The sequence below is a fragment of the Xiphophorus maculatus genome, chromosome 11 (assembly GCF_002775205.1).
Source record: "Xiphophorus maculatus strain JP 163 A chromosome 11, X_maculatus-5.0-male, whole genome shotgun sequence".
Lineage (NCBI taxonomy): Eukaryota > Metazoa > Chordata > Actinopteri > Cyprinodontiformes > Poeciliidae > Xiphophorus > Xiphophorus maculatus.
In genome coordinates this window covers 13,003,133-13,021,797 of record NC_036453.1, presented here as the reverse complement: position 1 = coordinate 13,021,797, position 18,665 = coordinate 13,003,133, and the positions used below count along the sequence as shown (strand labels likewise).

Sequence of the window (18,665 nt, the reverse complement as noted above, 5' to 3'; positions counted from 1 at the left end):
TTTCATTCAGGCGCGTTGGAGGAGGGATCTAAAGATTTCCAGACAGTGGCGTTCGAGGGACGGAGTTGCTGAGCCGTTTTGTAGATTATGTGAAGAATGGTAAATCCTCAGAATTAGCGGCTTCATTGACATAAATTACAGAAAAAAGAAATCTGATTATTTTCTGTCCTTAACAAACAGAAGCTAAGTTTTGCCTCCATTCCTTCACTGTTTGTCTCATTTCCCCCTCCTGCCATTCAGGCCCACTAGGTCATTGTAAACATCCTTCCTCATCCATCTTCGCTTTCACAGGTCGGGTGGAAGTGGGCGACTATTTACACAAGAAGAAAGCTGCCTCTGCAGAGTCTTTCTGCTGCTTAATGCGACCCGGGTCGGCCCTCAGCGCCGGAGCTTTTCACACGTCTTGCTCCTTACCTCTCCAGTTACTCCACTGTCCTCCTGCAACAAAGAACCAACTGACTGCGCTGTCCTTCCCAGACCCCTTCAGCGCAGATCCACCAGAGATTTCTCTGAGCTATCGTTCCAGCATCTATGTAAATTAAGTGTCTTGTAAACGAGGCTGTTCCTAATTAAGAAAGGGGCTAGTCAGAGTGTCCAAAGCAGCTCATGTTAATGATGTAACCCTAGCTGTCGTAGCGCTTAGAAAGGACAGTTTCAGGCTGTGTGTGATCCTGGGTTTTGTGTTACCTTGGTGACCGGAGGACTTCAGCGGCGACCCACACTGGTTCAATTCAACGTCCATTTTCACTAAACAACATCAACCAGCAGGATGCAGTCATTTAGCACCATCCTGTTGGCCAAGCAGGAAGTTAGAGGCTCACGGCATCCAGACGTTAAAGCTGCAGTTTGTAACTTTTATAAAAAAATATGTTTTTATATTTGTTCGAACTGTCCTTCTATCGTGACAGTATGTTATGAGCCAGATAGTTTATGAAAAGATTGATCTCCACCTCTTCCCTGAGCTGCTACTGCCGCCTGAAGAAATGCACAAAAAACAACCAATCAGAGCCGGGAGGAGGTTCTTAGCGCTGTCAATCAACCTCATGTGCTCGCTGTTAAATGTGGTAATGATGAAGAAACAACTTACCGTTACAAGAAAGCCTCGCTAACTAGCCTTAGCATTCCAAAACATACAAACAGAAAAAAACAAATGCAACAGAGAAGCAAAGCAAATGAACCGGTTCTGTTCTGTGGATGAACTGAACCACACAGTGATGGATGAACACAGGGCAGACGGAGTAGCCAGCCTTTCTTGAACCCTGAGGTTGTCAACTTGACTGATGTAACTACTAATTTGTTAAATTTTCTTTTCAAATAAAAATCTAAAAAGTGTGGTGCAGCACCTTTAACACTGATTCTGTTTCTGACCTCAGAGGTTCTTTAGAGAACAAATGCACGCCACACTTTTCAGATCTGTAAAAGTTGTAACAGGTGATTTTCCTTTCTGCTCTGCCACAGAGAAGCACTTTGACGTTTGTGGTTGGATCGTGACAAAATGAGAAGGAGTTGAAGGGGTGTGAATACTTTCTGTTTCCTGTTTGTGACGGCGAGTGAATTTCGTTCGAATGTCATCATTCCAAGAGTGATAAAAGCCTCAGTGTTTCCTCAGTTTCTCTCATTTTATCACGGTTTGGATCCTGACGGGAAGGATTGCTTTCATTCCACCTGAGAAGAGACTCTTTGTACAAAAACATTCCTGTTCTCCCTCATTTAAAACATTTCTATCATTCCCTTTTATTTCTGCGTTCCCAGAATGCTGACCTCCCCTCTGCTCTTCTCACACCTTGCTCTGTTTCCACTCCCACTCTTCCTCAGACTCCCCCCATTGCCCTGATCTCAGATTAAGTTGAACACTGCTCATGTTTGCACCTGTTTCCTTCGGCTCCATTCAGTTTCTAGCGGAAACTCTCAATTTTTTTACGTTTTGCTCCTGAAGTTTGAAGTTGTGCCAAGCTGCTGGATTGTTGTTTGGTTTTCTGGTGTGGAGAGAAGACTTTCTATCGGCTCCATCGGGACGTCCAGCTGCTCCGCATTCCTCCCATCACCTCCACTGCCTCCATCACAACCATCACTGGTTCCCAGCTGGATGGGACCCTGCTGCTGCTGCTGCTGCTGCTGTGGAAATCTAAAGGTTGGACCTGGGAGGTGCTAGATGTTCATCCTCTGAAAGCAGGTGAGTCTTCTTCCTCTCATTATGTCTTTAATCTGTTTAAAATCGGTAAACAGCTTTTATTTACAGAGCGGGGCATTTATTTTCATATTGATTTTTACCGATTTTTTATTCTTGCTTAAAAAATGACAGACAACAGAAAACAATTTCAGAAAGTGTTTTTCATGTCAATTATCCCTTCTGTGAGTTGTACGATGGAATGTTGTGGCTACTAAAATGTCTAAGAATGAGAATTAAGAAAATCAAATTTTGGCAGAAAAAAATGTCCTAAAATTACGAGAAAAATTTTGTTTTACTGAGAGAAAAGCTTTTAAAGTTATTAAGTTCTGTTATGAGCATCACAGTCGTAGATTCAGTCGTTGCATCGTTTTAAATTTCTGCTACTGATAGTAATTTGATACTGATGTGTTAAAAATGAAGGGAAACTTAACAAGATGATCATCATTCCTTGTTTTAATTTATGGTGATTTTTGTGTTGGAGTTCTCATAAAGTTATTACTTCATTCTCCTAATATTATGACTTTATCCTGGTAACATTTACGCTTTATTTTTGTGCTATTTTGACTTGATTGTCAGACGACTATATTCTTGTGATTTTATGACTGTATTCTCATTATTTTGACTTTATTTTGTAATTAAACTCTCAGTCCGGGGCTAAAACTTCATCGTAGACTTGTCCTGAATTTACAGTCCAATTAAATAGAAGCTGTAAAACTTTACTGTGAAACAAGATGGCCGCCCCTCACTCCGAAATATGGAAACCCAACAATTGCACTGGTTGAAAAAAAAAAATTTAAATCTTCAAAAACCAAAAATCTGATTAATCAATACAATCGATTTTTAGTCAAGTCCTGCTTTTGCTCTTGGAATTGCATGCTAATGTTGTTTTTATTTATTATCTGGAGAGTTCAGATTTCCAATCGAAAACAGAGGCGTCCAAATTTTCACCGAGTCAGTCAAGTTGAAAGGGATTGAGGGTCACAAACTGTAGCTTTGTTTATGATTTTATTTGAAAAAACTGATAGTTTATTTTTTAATTTTTTTGCAAAATGTTTTCACTCTAGCTTGGACAAACGTAAACAAAATGTAATATTTTGCTAAAGCAAAGAAGTTTGATTCCTGTAAAAAAAAAAAAAAGAGGGGGTCGGGGGTTTCAAATCTGCAAACATCCTAAATGTCGACTGTTTTCCACCATTTTTGTCTGGATTTTATTCTCAGTAAAATGAATGGAAAATCATCTTGCTCTTGAGTAAAAAAACACTGTGATTATGAAATTTAACTAATGCAGAAAATAAGTACTTGGTCTCATACCTTCCACTTTTAGAGGGTTTTAAATTGACTTTACTTTGTAAAAAAGCTCTGTAAAATCATTTTCTTTGGCTAACTTGAACTGGAAAACCAAGCTTGTGCCAATAAGGTTTTTTGTCACAGCGGTCAGGGGCCTCATTCTGGCACCCTTAGTCTGGAGGAATCTGCTTATTTGACGCCAAAAGAGTCCAATATGCAGCCTTTCAGATAAAACTGTGTTTTATTTTAAATATTTTGCTTTACTTAGACGAGATGGCGAGGCGAAGCGATGATGTTTCTGTTGATGTGTGATGAGAGGCCGATGACATCACAGCAGATCTCTATCAGCAGAGCGCACTAACTCTGGCACACCTGAGCACAATTTAACAATCAGTCTGCAGAGATTAGCTACAGACAGGAGTGATCAGAACGATATGGAGAAAATCATGTCAAACAGATGCATTTATTCAGTTTAGTTTAGTTACATAGAGCCAATTCACAACAAATGTCATTTTGAGGCGATTTTCAAAAGGTTCTGGTTCTACTGGCAGATTTTTTAAAAATGTGAAAACTGGAACTGGTACTTTTTTGTCAATATTCAAGAATTACTGATTTAAACCTGGCTGACAAGTTACTTATGAGTTAGTTTTGACATATTTCAAATGTACTAAAACATTTCAAAAGTACTTTTTTCTTCTTGCCTAACTAGCTGCGTTTCCATTACAAATATTCTGCTAATGTTGAAAAAGCACAATTTTGTAATTGTTTTGTTTCATTTGAATAAGAAACACAATTAAAAAGTCACTCGTGAATAAATTTGTTCACACAATAAGTAAAAACATAATCCTCCAACTGTTGTGTTCTTCTTTGTGGTTTCCACTAGCGGCAACATCCAGTTGTTCATGTGACTCATGTTATGTGAAAAAAAATGTTTGCATTGCAGTTTTGCACAATAAACCAACTTTGATACGGCCAAAAATCCACTTCATCCCAGTAAATTTATTTTTAAAATGTCAACTTGTGCTATTTTATGCTCAATAGAAAAGCAGCTGCAGCCAGGTGGTTCCTGACTGCACCAAGAACCACTGAAGGGAACGACACAAACATTTCTGAAGAAGATACTGAGAGCAACTTCCTTCTTCACAAAATGCAAACAAAACCAGAGTAGCGTCAGATTTTAGCAGTTGGAGGATTTATGTTTTGTCGCTGGATAAAGACTACGAGCCATTTCTCCCTCTAGCGCTAGACTAACCAGTTTAATTTGGTTGTAATTACCCAGACGGAGGATTATAGGACCAGAGTTTGACTAGTGTTAAAACCTCCCCCAAGCGAACCGGACTTTCCAGGCAAACGGACTGGAGCTGGACTAAAGCGGACTAAATATGGCTGGTGGGATGCAGCTTAAATAACCGTAGTTCTATGTAAGCAGCCACGTAGCGCAATAGTAACAGTAGATTAAGGACTTCTCCCTAAGCAGCAACGCAGTTAATTTTTTTTAATTTTAACGCATTAAAAATTTTTTCTGGCTGGAACGTTTGTGTTTATGTTTCTGGTACATCCATAAATCTGATGCGCAAGCAACATCCGCTAACATGAGCAATGGACGACGATGAATCTGCTTCATTTTACCACTGGGCATAAATTTGTGCTTCTGGCTGCTGGAAAATACTATTGTTTTGTTCAAGTTGTGCTAAAAGGAGCTAGCCCATCAGCGAAGCTATTTCAAGCCTAAAATAGCAGCACAGACGCTAATGCTAATGTCAGCGTCCACAGTCCACATTTCTAAAGACGTTTCATGAATGATCAGGAGTTTCTTTGCATCAGTTTGATGGTTGAAGAACCTTAAGAACTGATTAAAACTATAAATATCTTTGTTGTTGAACCCATATATCTATATATTTAATAAGTTAGCAGCAAAAAAGATAATTGAATTGAAAATGTTGCTTATTTTGTTGATATATGGTTTGATTAAAATGGGATAAATAAATTACACACCTCCAGCTAACTAAATCAAAACTTTTAAGCGCGTCCCATCACTAGACGAAAGGCATCAGAGATGAATGAAGTACTGAGTCAACCGTAAAGGGTTGAAACCGTTTCAGCAGACTTCCCAGTGAGGCAGAACGACCCGTAATGTTTGCTGTGATCCACCGGTCCATTACCGACATTACATGCATCACCTTTAGGAGTTTGATCACAGGAGTTTAAAGCTTCGTATATGGTGACAGCAAAATCTGCCAAGTTGGCTGTGCGTCCGGCTTTACCAATGGGAAACTTGCCAAGCCTGACACTGAACAGTCCCAGCAGACCACTGCGAGGTCCTTGGCACCTGAAACCTTCTCACTTAAAGCCATTAGTGCCCCTGTGTTTACACTCTTGTTCCTAGCCAACACAGCATGGATGGGTCCCAAACAGAGGTAGTAATGAGGTCCTGAGCCGCTTCACAGCTCCGGGCCGGATTCCGCAGCTGCCGGGAACCCGGGTGCACAGAGGACCCCAGGTCTACCAATGTTGGCTCACATGAGACCCAAGGCAAATGTGATCCTTGGACATTGTTCCGAGATGCATAATGGGGCCTTTTGAGAAAGCCTCATGGGAGACCTGGGAGCCTGATCTTAAAGAAGCAACGTGGCGCTGGTTGGATGGTTCCCCCTCCTCTCTGCTTTGTTAAATGCTCTGGTTTATGAGAAGATGTCCTATGACTCACATCTCCCCACATTTCCATTAGCTTTGAGGGAAAGGCAACACCGATTAAGTAACATGACTTCAATATAATCTCTCTCCTCATCTCCCTTTTTCTTTCCTTATTTTAGGATGGTCAGACGTTGCTGTCCACTCACGCTGCTCCAACTCTTAAGCGTTTTTGCACAAACCAGAGGTACTGACCTGTCCTAAATATTGCAATAAAACAAAGTTTCTTATTCTGCTTAGTAAACTCTACAGAAACACAATGTCATAGTTTCTGGTGCAAATATCTTAGTACACTTGAAATAACGGAAAATTAAGTTTATCAGCTAAGATATAAAAGCTCTTTTAAAGTCAATAATTCCTCAAAATTGGTAAAAAACTACTAGTTCCACTGATGGGAAAAATGTGTTGTTAGAAGTGAAATAATTTGTCATAGTCAATATTATGGAAGTATTGGCTTAAAACAAGCTCCTACATCTTGCTGAAAAGCTGCTTTTAAGTTAGTTTTGTCTTATTTCAAGTTTACTAAGGTATTTGCACTAGAAACTAGACCAAGAATACTTGGTAAGTCTTTACATTTTTGCAGTAAAGGTGATATAAACTTTTTATTTATACTCTTTCCAGCTCTTACTCAGGATCTTTTGTACCCATATGGACCGGCTCATCGGGATCTTGAAACTCCGAAGATGGATGACGGGAGTTCAGTTGAAATTCCTTTGCTCATTCCCTTCATTTTCTTCAACGCCCCCTACCGTTCCATCTATGTAAGCCCTCCATCTGAAATCCACTCGTCTCCTCACGTACGACACTCAGTTAGGATAACTTTCCGTTCTTTTTGCAGGTCAACAACAACGGCGTGATCTCCTTCAACGTTCAGGTTAGCCAGTTCACGCCTGAGGCTTTCCCTCTGAGCGACAGCAGGTCTTTCATTGCTCCGCTATGGGCAGATGTGCACAACGGCATCCGTGGAGATGTCTACTACAGAGAGACCACCGATCCCGTACTGCTGGAGAGGGCGACGCAGGATGTCCGCAGGCACTTCAAAAACATGCCCAGCTTCACAGCCACCTGGGTCTTTATGGCAACGTGGCACCAGGTCACCTTCTACGGAGGGAGTCAGACCACGCCGGTACACTCAACTATGATTTGGTCATTTATTGTAGCATATCGAAATTACATAAAATATATACTGAAGACAGCTGAGGCATGCATGTAGCGACAGTGGAGAGAAAAATCTCCCTTTTAACTGGAAGAAACCTCCAGCAGAACCAGAGCCAGGCTCAGTAGCAGCAACCATCCGAAGGAGAGTCTGAGGAGAATACTGAACGGTCCTTTCTGCCAATATTCCAGAGATGAAATAAGGAATTCTTTGAAACTTGTTTAATATGTAATTTAAATGATATATCCTTTATTTTTACTAAGTTCAAGTGATTGACTAAGCAGGTTTTTATTCAGAGGTTCTGGTCCCATAACAACAACTTCTGTCTTGTCAGAATTCAAAAGGAGAATCTTTATATTCATCAAGGCTTTAATGTCCTCAAGACATGCCTGTAGTTTACCGAATGGATTGGATTCATTGGGGTTTTACGGGTCGGTACAGCTAAGTATCATCAGCATAGTGATGGAAATATATCCCATGTGGCCTGATGATTTTTCCAAGCATATTCATCATATGAAATGGTCCAAGCACAGAGCCTTGTGGACTTCCCAGGTAACCCTAGAGCGTGATGATTTATTATTTGCATGAACAAACTTCAGTCTGTTGCACAGATAAGATGTAAAACAGCCCTTCTACTGTGATTTTCACTGTTTATCCCACTGCAAAGTACCATCACCTTCTGCTCTCTAATTTCTTTATTTTTAACATATTTCTCATTGAATTGGCAGGTGAACACTTTCCAGACTGTACTGATCTCAGATGGTGCAGCTTTCTTCAGCATGTTCAACTACGGGGAAATTACATGGAGCACAGGAACGGCCAGCGGGGGAGATCCTCTGACGGGACTCGGTGGAACGACGGCTCAGGTATTCTACGAAGATCGTCCGATTAGTCCAGAAACGACGTCATCAACATGGCTGACACCTTTCCAAACTTTCAGGCAGGTTTTAATGGAGGCGATATCGGTCACTTCTTCAACCTACCGGGATCCCGGTCAAACGATGTGGTGAACATCGAACAGACGACCAACGTAAATATTCCTGGACGCTGGTTTTTCCGTGTTGACACCGAACTGATAGATCCTGCCAACGGCTGCAGCTACAACGGTAAGTCTGAACGTCAAACGCGTGTCTGTTGTTACTTTAGTCTTGACATCACTGAGAGTTTTTTCCCGCTGATCTGTAGTGAGCCTAAATCTTTGAAGAGTCTTCACACATGAAATCTCACATTTCTTGTGTGATTTGTGCTTCACCTTCTTCAGGACGGTATTACAGACGAGGGGAGATCTTCTGGATGTCTGACCAGTGCTCCCAGCGCTGCCGATGTCTTGATATAAATAACGAGGTTCAGTGCCTGGAGGCCCCATGTGGACAGTTTGAGAACTGCGAGCAGCAGGATGGGGCCTTTTACTGCCAGCCTACGCGCACCAGCACCTGCGTGGTATTTGGAGACCCTCACTATCACACCTTTGATGGCTTCCTCTACCACTTCCAAGGCACCTGCTCCTACCTGCTGGCCCGGCCGTGCTGGGAGATGGTAGGACTGCCCTTCTTCAGCGTGGAGGCCAAAAACGAAAATCGCGGCGTTACCACGGTGTCCTGGTTACGAGACGTGACGGTGGAGGTCTACGGCCATAGAGTGATGATACCTAAAAGCAGTTTGGGAAATGTCCAGGTGAGAAAAACAGTGCAGTGACAGTGTTTTTGAAAGATTTTTATGCCTATTTTTGTCCCAATTTTTCCGCTCCCATAATCTTAAGGACGCTCCAGTTATTGTGATGGTCTTAAGATAATCTTTGGCGATATTCCTGCCTTGTGTGTTGTGTGTTAGGAGTAGTCTAGTCCTTTCGCAACGATGATCTAAATTTGGGGATATTCAACATGTTGGATTGTCTTGGCCTGATATTGCAGCATGTGTTTAGCCAATCAGAAAGCGAGGTGAAGGCAACATGGAGGGGAATCCAAACGACTGAAGACAAAACAACTACCAAGGCGTACCAATATGTCCTGAAGACATCTTTATTGTTTTTTCTCCGTTAAACAGAGTTCACAAGCTATCGCCAGCTTCTTCCCAGTCGGCCATGTTTGTTTACTCTGAACTCACGTTTGATCTCTAGAGATTTTGCGAGTTTTCCTAACCCTGGAAAAGCTGCGTTTCCATTACATATATGTGCAGAACATTGTTGATATTCCGCAAATGTCGAAAAAACTATTTTGCAATTTAAATAAGAAATGCAATTAAAGTCACATGAATAATTTTGTTCGCAGGATAAGTTATTATAAAACATGCTGTGCCATCATCCTCCTACCACTTTCTGTCATCTTCTTTGTCATTTTTGCCTGTAGTAACATCGGTTGTTGATTACGACTCATGAGAAGCAAAAAAAAAAAATTGTTTCCATTGAACTTTGGCAAAACAAACCAATTTCTATACTGATGAAAAACCACGGAATGAAACCAATTTTGAAAAAACATTGTTTTTTCAAAATTGGTTTGTTTTTATGCAGCAAATTTATTTTCGTAATTCCAATTTGCATAACTATATGGTCAATGGAAATGCAGCGACTGTCTGTTTTTTCGGTATCAAACTGAAGCAGTCTGAGTCATTTCTGTCTTCTCAGAATTGAACAGAGTTTCTTTCTTTAGGTGGACGGCTTGATGAAGACATTGCCAGTCCAACTGGAGCTTGGTGCCGTAAAAGTCTACCAGTCTGGAGTTGCTGTTGCTTTAGAAACAGACTTTGGACTGCTGGTGACCTACGACGGCCAGCACTACGCCTCCATCTCCTTACCAAGCTCCTACTTCAACAACACCTGTGGTCTTTGCGGAAACTACAATGACGACCCTGCAGACGATCCCGTGCTTCCGGACGGCTCTCTTGCGGAAAGCGTGGTGGAGTTGGGAGGCAGCTGGCGAGCCGAAGACACCGACTGGAGGTGCACCGATGGCTGTGCTCAGAACTGCAGCGTTTGCGACCCCGTTACAGAAGCCATGTACTTTCGCTCGGACTATTGCGGGCTTATAAACAAAACCGACGGACCCTTTCGAGACTGCAGAGCGGTGGTGGACCCCACGGCATTTGTATATAGCTGTGTGTATGATATGTGCAGCAACAGAGATAACATCACCACGCTGTGCTACGCCATCCAGGCCTACGCTTTAGCATGTCAGGCCCTTGGAGTCACAATACGACCCTGGAGAACGCGCACATTCTGTGGTGAGACGCTGTACGCATTTGGTTAGGCCTGCAGTTAACGATTACTTTATGAATCGATTATTCTATTAAATAATCTGGCAATTCATAGATTATTCTGATAATTAATCAATTAATCAGATTTTAAAAATTGACAATTTACCACTTACAATATCTTATACAAAAATAAAAATACATAAAAAGAAAGATAAGTAATTCAATTCATTTTTTTAAATAAGCAAATTAACATTTCATTGCCTACAATGCAATAACTGCATTCCTTAAGTGAGCTGCAAAGGATGCGTCTGCAGCTAAAAAATACTTCTTATGTGTGAAAAGCTCAGCTGTTTCTGCTTGACTTAACATCAATGCAGTGTAGTGCTGATATTTTGATTAACAAATTAATAATTGGATAGAAAAAGGTGTTCAATAGGAGATTTTATTACAGAAGAAGCTAAAATTGCCACTTGAGTTCTGGTAGAACACTGAAAAAAGAGAATGGGCCTCCAACTTAAAAAAATTATTTAATTCTTACATATAATAAAATTAAGTTTGTCAAACTTACTTTGTTTACTTTTGTCTAGCTTATATTGGTTGGATAAACTTAATTTGATTCTATGTAACAAATTAAATCATTTTTTTTAAGTTGGATCATCTGTTTTTTCATTGAAAGTTTTAATCTTAAATGCAAAATTTATCTACTTTTTGTACAGTTAACAATTAATTGATTACTAAATTAGTTGACAACTATTTTAATAAAAAATTAATCACAATTAGCCGTTTCAATGTGGGACTGAAACGATTAGCCGTTTCAGTCCCACATTTGTTTTTCCTCCATTCTGCCTCATCTTACATATTTTCTCTTATCCCATCGGCTCCCAGCTATGTCCTGTCCGGAGTTCAGCCATTATGAAGTGTGTACCACTGCGTGTCCGGCCTCCTGCTCGGACCTTACCGCGCCCCTGTACTGCGCTCACCCCTGCACCGAGGGCTGCCAGTGCGAACCCGGCTACGTCCTCAGCAGCAACCGCTGCGTGCAGCAGGACGACTGTGGCTGCGAACACAACGACCTTTATTACCCGCTCAACCACACGTTCTGGGCCGGCCCCGGCGGGGAGGAAGGCGACTGCTCCCTCCGCTGCACATGCGGGTTTGCCGGGGAAGTCTCCTGTTTCAATGAGTCCTGCAAGGAGGGCGAGGTGTGTGTGGCCGAGCTGGGCTTGCTGGGCTGTTACCCTCGGAGGGAGGGAGTTTGCTCGGTCACCCAGAACTCGGTGACATCCAGCTTTGATGGCACCTTCCTGCTGTTTCCGGATGACAGCTCCTACTACTTGCTGAAGCTGTGTGGTCCGGTACCGGCTAACGGGTCAGTGGTGGAGGTGAAGATTGGCAGGCGGCTCGTGAACAAAGGTCCCACTTGGAAGAGACCTGTGATAGTAACCGTAGCTAACCTGGAGGCACAGATGGGTGGTACAGATTTTGATACAGTAAAGGTTGGTATTGTCACTTTTTATTAGTATCTTTCTGTTCCGTTTTTGTAACCTTTGTGAAACAAAACTGAAGTTATTATCTTTGGACCTAAAGAGGAACAATTTTAGAGGAACACACAGCTTCAGTTACTACAGCTGGAAACTAGAGATCAGGCTGAAATCTGGGTTCGAACCTTCAGAGACGCATAAAGACGATTCCATAGTCGGCCTTCTATCACCTGAAGAACATTTCCAGGATCAGAGGACTAATGTCTCAGCATGAGAGAAACTCATCCAGGTGTTTCTCTTTAGTGGCATTGATTACTGTAGCAGCGTCTTCACAGGTCTGATTAACAAATCAAAGGTCCAGCAGCAGCTGATCCAGAACTCTGCTGCTGGAGTTCTGACTAAAACCGGGAAGATAGATCACATCACCCAGCTCTAAAGTCCTTCACTGAGAGAAGAGACTTCAAAATACTGTTAGTTTATAAATCGCTGAACGGCTTAAAGATCTGCTGCTGTTGGATCCAGATCTCTCAGGTCCTCTGGTTCTGGTTGTACTCTGTGTCCCCAGAACTGGAACCAGTTTTTATGAAGTAAAGCACGTTGTTGTCAGCCTTGTTGCTGAACTGGGTTATACAAATAAACTTGATTGATTGATTGATTGATTGATTGATTGATTGATTGATTGATTGATTGATTGATTGATTGATTGATTGATTGATTGATTGATTTGTGGCGCAGGTGAATGGCGAATCGGTTGTTCTGCCGTTCATCCATCCAATGGAGACCATGATGATATACAGGGCACCAGGAAATGCGACCGTGGTGGAGTCCAGAGGTCTGCTCCGTGTCCACTACACCCGCCAGGGATTCCTGAACATCTCCCTCTCCACCATCTTCTACAACGTTACCTGTGGCTTATGCGGCGTCTTCAACAGCAACGCCACGGACGACCTGCGCCTGCCCAACGGGCGCCTGGCTGAAAATACCGAACAGTTCACAGAGGGATGGAAATCCATTGCAGATGACCTTACATGCAACGGGGACTGCGACGACCTGTATCGCATGTGCACAGACCTTCGCCTTTACCAGAGTCCCTGGATGTGTGGAAACATCAACGACCCGGGGAACAGCTCCTTCCTGGCCTGCCACTCGGTGGTCAACCCTTCGCCGTTCTTCAGGAACTGCCTGTACAACATGTGCATTAGGGAAGGAAACCGGTCGGCCCTTTGCTCCTCTCTGCAGGCTTACGCCACAGCCTGCCAGGATGCCCAAGTGGCCCTCGCCTCCTGGAGGAGTGCGACCAACTGCCGTGAGTATATATTGCTTTACATGAAGGAGATCATTCTTCATGGGGATTTCCCTCTGCTTTGCATGCTAAATGTCACAGTGTTTCCATTTCTTCTTACACACAATCTTTAGTAGGGGAGGTAAAAAGCAAACATCAAGCTCACTGTTCAAGAAGGATGGTCACTAACTGGCTTAAGATAATCCAAACTGTAAAGGTAGAAGAGACAAATTTTGATCCAGATCTCCAAAATATAGTTTTTTTCTCTGCCCATAATTAGAAGATATGAAATGTTGCTTTTTGTAGACCATGATGGAAGCTACTATCTACAACTGTGTTACCAGATATTTTAGCCTGACAGTAGCTTTACATTTTAAAGCGTTTAAATGGGGGTACACCAATAAATCAGCCCAGATTTCCTTCATTTTGTAATATTAGTAATCGACTGATGCTTAAATGTGAAACCGATCTTATCCACAGATCTTATCTACCTTCGTAAAGGTCTGAAAATCAGCCACTGTCCTCTTCCACGCTGCCAGATCTTAACACTGATTTAAAAAAGTACCAGTGCTGGTGGAGCTAGTACTTTTCAGTCAGTGTAAGCTGATTTAAACAAGCTCCTATATCTTGCTGACATGTTACTTGTAAGTTCGTTTTGTCTTATTTCAAGATTACCAAGATATTTGCACTCGAAACTAGACAGAAATAGTTGGTAAGAGTTTGTGTTTTTGCAGTGTGTCTCCTAAATTTTCAAATTTTCCAGAAAAAACAAGGAAATTTCTTAGATTATTCTGTTCTAGAACAAAAGATTTATTAGAGTGAAAAGTCAAAAATTTGCAAAAATAAAACTAACATTTTTAGAATAATGTCAGAAATGTTCTGAGTCTTAGTATCAAAAGTCAGAATTTTTGACTTTTGAAATTCTGAACATTTGCAAAAGTTTTTGTGTTTTTTTTTCTAGAAAATGTTTTAGTTGAGTTTTTTTTGGCGGAATTTTTTTTTCTCAGTATTTTTCTTTCTACAATGGCTCATAATAAATTGTCTTAGTTTCCAGATTTTCTGGTCCAGCTGATTCAAAAGACAGGCTTTGCTTTTAAAACCTATCTCTCTCTCTCTCTTTTTCTGCCTCTATCCTGCCTCCCCATCAGCTCTTCCTTGTCCAGAGAACAGCCATTTTGAGGAATGCACCACCGCTTGCCCTTTGACCTGCACCAACCTGGATGAGCCCGAGGAGCCGTGCCCTCTGCCTTGCCAGGAAGGCTGCCAATGTGAAGAAGGCTTTGCGATGCGAGACGGCCTGTGCGTGGCCCGGAGCGACTGCGGCTGCATGTACCACGGCCACCAGGTGGCCACCAACCAGACTTTCTGGACTGACTGGGAATGCCAGGAGCGCTGCTACTGCAACGGCTCCGACAACAGCGTGTACTGTCAGCTCGCACCCTGCCACCCCGAGGAGTACTGCCAGGAGAACGACGGCCTGTACTTCTGCCAGCCACGCACCGAGGCCCTGTGTGTGGCCGCAGGTTACGGCCATTTTCAGGCATTCACCGGCGTGCCGTTTGAGCTTCAGAGCTCCTGTACTCTCAAGATGGCCACCACCGTTTGTAGGCGCAGAGAGCCGGCGGGGACAAGTGGAGTTTTTCCTCGGTTTAAACTGGCGGTTCGCAATGAGGAACGAGACACAGGGCAGGCCATCTGGGTGAGGGGCTTCATGCTGGAGGTCTACGAATACGAGGTGGAGGTTTCTCGAAGCTACAAAAACACTGTAACTGTAAGTACACAGACAGCTGTACAGTGTAACCTTTGACCTTTTTCATGTTGTTGCAAGAGGGACGGTGGTGTAACCAAAGGCTGGACAATAAATCAACAATCTAAATCTTGATAGATACTTGATCAATATCAATTTGTTATGTATATAACAAATTCAAATTTAGAACCGCACAGCATTCTGGGAGATTTAGGCAGAGCAAAACCTAGCCGCTCAACCTCCTAAGGCTAGCTAAGAAAAGTAGGTAGCATAACTCACTCACGCTTTGGTTACCTAGCAACAACTTATTGAGTAACAGTTTCAAGACTCCCTCCCCCTAACTTCGGTTACCTAGCAACAACCTGCAGAGTAAGTGGCGCAACAGCCATTTATAACTGTATAAAAATTAACAACAGCATGAAGTGAAAACTGAATATAACAGGAAAGGTCACACCACCAGTTTGGAAGTGTTTCAGCTATTTAAAACAAAAAACTGTAATTGTCTTGATTTGTCTTTCAGCCGTATCGTCCAGCCTTAATGTAATCAATAGGAGGATTACATGTAATCCTCAATAGGATTAGGAATAGCCTAATCAATAGTTTTTTCTTTCTTGCTGAAGGTTTTTCTTTGGATATTTTGCATATTTTTCATTCTTTTACCGAGTCCCAACAATGACCAGAGAAAACTAAGATGTTTGGACGAAACTGCACAATCTCACTAATAGGTCAAATAAGGTCACTAATGGGGCTTTAATGGGGCAGTTAGATGTTCAGAACCGAAGAAGCCTTTTGGATCAGAGGTGAAACATAGCAAGAAACACGAGAAGTCAATTTCTCTTCTACTTAAGCACTTTGGCAGGATTCCAAACACCGACCCAAACTGGTTTTAAATGGACAAAGGTTCTCAAATGGCCTTCCCAGAGTCCTAAACTCAACTCTAAGGGATTTTTGGATTATGCTTAAACACCTGGGCTCATTCATAAGGAATACTGAGACTAAAAGTAGCTCCTAGCAATGGGATTTTAGGAAAAATATTCTTTTTATAAACTTTTACCTCAATAAGACAAAAGTAATTCATAAACATCTTAAGAGAACTTTTTAATGTGACAAACTGTTAGAGGAGTAGAGAGGAGGACCTTTAGTTGGTCTAAGTGTGCCTTAAGTGGAAAAGACTGACAGAAAGGAGAAAGATTCTCCATAAAACAGATAGAGCTCTGCCATCGGCAGGCATGGCTGTGTGTCAGTGAATTCAATTTGATATCAGTTCATTATCATGACTCACTTTCTTAATCCAGTCTAGATTTTATGATCAGTTCATTTCTATCCGCTGGTTACTGGGGCTGTATTTATTTTTTTAAATCTCATTTTGTTTGGTGTATCAACCAATTATGGTCATAACTAGACCTATGGATTTATTTCAGTAAAAGATACGAGGCCATATTTTATTTTTTAAGACTGTCAATGATAGAATGTGAGACTTTTTTAGACTCATATGCTAAAAGAAGACTATGGTAAGGTTCACAGTTCTTACCAGTTGGTGGCAGTAATGCTCCATTAAGTTGTTTGCCAACCACAAGAAAACAAGAAGTAGAAAAGGAAACAATCACACTCTCTAGAAGACAACGTCACACCTAGCAACGGGGTTAATGACACCTAGCAACGGCGTCAACAACACCATTTCTGTTGTGGAATGATGCCAGAAGCTTGAAGTGATTTGAACTTGTTTGACAAAGTCAACAATGATTTCAAACTTGTGCTCCTATTCAGAAAATGCATCAATACACAGTTCTTATCTGACGTCATACTTCTGGGAACTTTGTAGCTGACAGCCATCTTGGTAGCTTTCTGTAACTAACTGTCATGACAGTTGCTTTGGAGTTGCAAGCTTGGAACTAACTCTCGTCTTGTTCATTTCTAATTTATAAATAATATAGGTACATTTCAACCACTACTCGATTACAATTTTTGAGTATTTTGTTTTTGTTGGACTCAAAGCTGTGGTTCACCATCACTTTGAGCTGTGCTTGCCCACCAAGATGGCGGTTCAGTGGCACGGATTCCTTCTGATTCAGACTTGTGGGAACTATGTATAACAGATCAGGATCAACTACTGTCATTGTGCAGAATCTTTACCACAAATGAAGAGTATCTCAGTTAACTCTAAATCTCTACTGCACTGCAAGTTTTCAGCTGACAACTCGAAGGAATCATCTTCTTTGAGCTGAAATTAAGTTTTTTTTCCCTGTGAAACAATGTGATCTTTAGTACTTTATGTAGATTCAACTAATAAAATCTGATAGGCCTCTGCTTAAACAATCTTTGTAAAGATCTGAAATGTTTTCTTTGCTGAGTTCTTCTGAGAACGCCTGTCAAACATCATTAACGTTGACCTAATTTAACAGTTTTTTCTGCTCTCTGAAGGTCGCAGTTGTTGCGTTTGAGAGGACGCGTTATTTCTAATCAAGCTGATAGAATAACCAGGCAGTGTGGGTGAATTCCTCTTTGATTGGCTTAAGGAGGATCTAATTTCAATAGGCATCTTTTATCAGGCTGGATTGGGCTCAGACGAAACTCTGACCCTGAGCGACACTTGGACCGGGTTCACAAACCAACCAAAAGATCTGAGGACGCACCTCCACATATTAAGCCACTGTTCACACACACCCACACCGGTCTTCCTTGATTTCGCCCAGTGTCTGTTGCTTATTGCAGTTTCTTGTAGAAGTCGGTCCATTCATCACCTGGGGTTCCCCACATACCTGTAAAAACATGCAAGTCAGCGGGATTAGAAACTCTAACTTGATGCTGGAAATGACTCGACTCAGTTGTACTGTCGTCACTCAGGTCAACAAGGAGCGGCTGTTCCTTCCCTTGAAGCTGGGCCCGGGGAAGGTCAACATCACTTCCTTGGGGATGCTGCTTGTTCTGGAAACGGATTTCGGCCTGAAGGTGTCGTATGACTGGAACACGCTCCTCCTTTTGACTTTACCGAGAGACCTCTACAACGCCTCCTGCGGCCTCTGCCAGGGTGTGCCCTTCTCCCCGCCCACGCTGAGCTCCACGGACTGGGCCATGACCTGGGCGGAGAGGGACACCTTCTGCCAGGTGGGCTGCGGCGACTCCTGTCCACGCTGCGGGCTCGGGGAGAAGAGCATGCCCAACAGCGCCCCCCTCATGGTGGGCGACTCCAGCATGATTAGCGACAACGAGGACGAGCCGAACGGAGTCGCCACCGGCATACGCTTCCATGTCGGGGACGGACTCTACGTGTTCGTGGAGCCGGAGGCCGTCAGGCTGTGTGGGCTGATTGTGGACCGGGGAGGCGCGTTTGCACGCTGTCACAGCAAGGTGGCGCCGGCGTTCTTTTATCAGAGCTGCCTGCAGGACACTTGTTTGGATCAAGGAGCTCTGGATACGATCTGTAACTGGCTGCAGATCTACGCCAGCACCTGCCAGATCCAGGGTGTGCCTTTAACTGGCTGGAGGAGTGACACGCCGTGTGGTGAGTGATCTCATCTACGTTTAACCCAAACACTGATGTAGAGAAAAATAATCACCCCCTAAACACAATGAGTGGGTTTCTCAAAACTGGTGAAGAGTCTTTAAAGGTGACCTATTATGCTTCCTTGAACAGGTTAGGATCAGTCTATGGGCTACAAGAC

At 42.5% G+C, this 18,665-nt stretch overlaps 1 protein-coding gene across 1 annotated transcript in view; it reads left to right on the top strand.

The window, feature by feature from the left end:
• The first annotated feature begins 2,093 nt into the window (after positions 1-2,093).
• The window catches only part of tecta (tectorin alpha), a 28,930-nt gene continuing 12,358 nt past the window's right edge, over positions 2,094-18,665 (top strand). Inside the window, exons 1-12 of the mRNA XM_014472621.2 lie at positions 2,094-2,173; positions 6,271-6,335; positions 6,770-6,909; positions 6,987-7,274; positions 8,033-8,170; positions 8,245-8,410; positions 8,566-8,978; positions 9,950-10,520; positions 11,379-11,989; positions 12,710-13,280; positions 14,405-15,027; positions 17,848-18,505. Coding sequence (XP_014328107.1) covers positions 6,272-6,335; positions 6,770-6,909; positions 6,987-7,274; positions 8,033-8,170; positions 8,245-8,410; positions 8,566-8,978; positions 9,950-10,520; positions 11,379-11,989; positions 12,710-13,280; positions 14,405-15,027; positions 17,848-18,505 — 4,243 coding nt within the window. The 5' untranslated portion in view covers positions 2,094-2,173; position 6,271. The remainder of the gene's footprint in view (positions 2,174-6,270; positions 6,336-6,769; positions 6,910-6,986; positions 7,275-8,032; positions 8,171-8,244; positions 8,411-8,565; positions 8,979-9,949; positions 10,521-11,378; positions 11,990-12,709; positions 13,281-14,404; positions 15,028-17,847; positions 18,506-18,665) is intronic.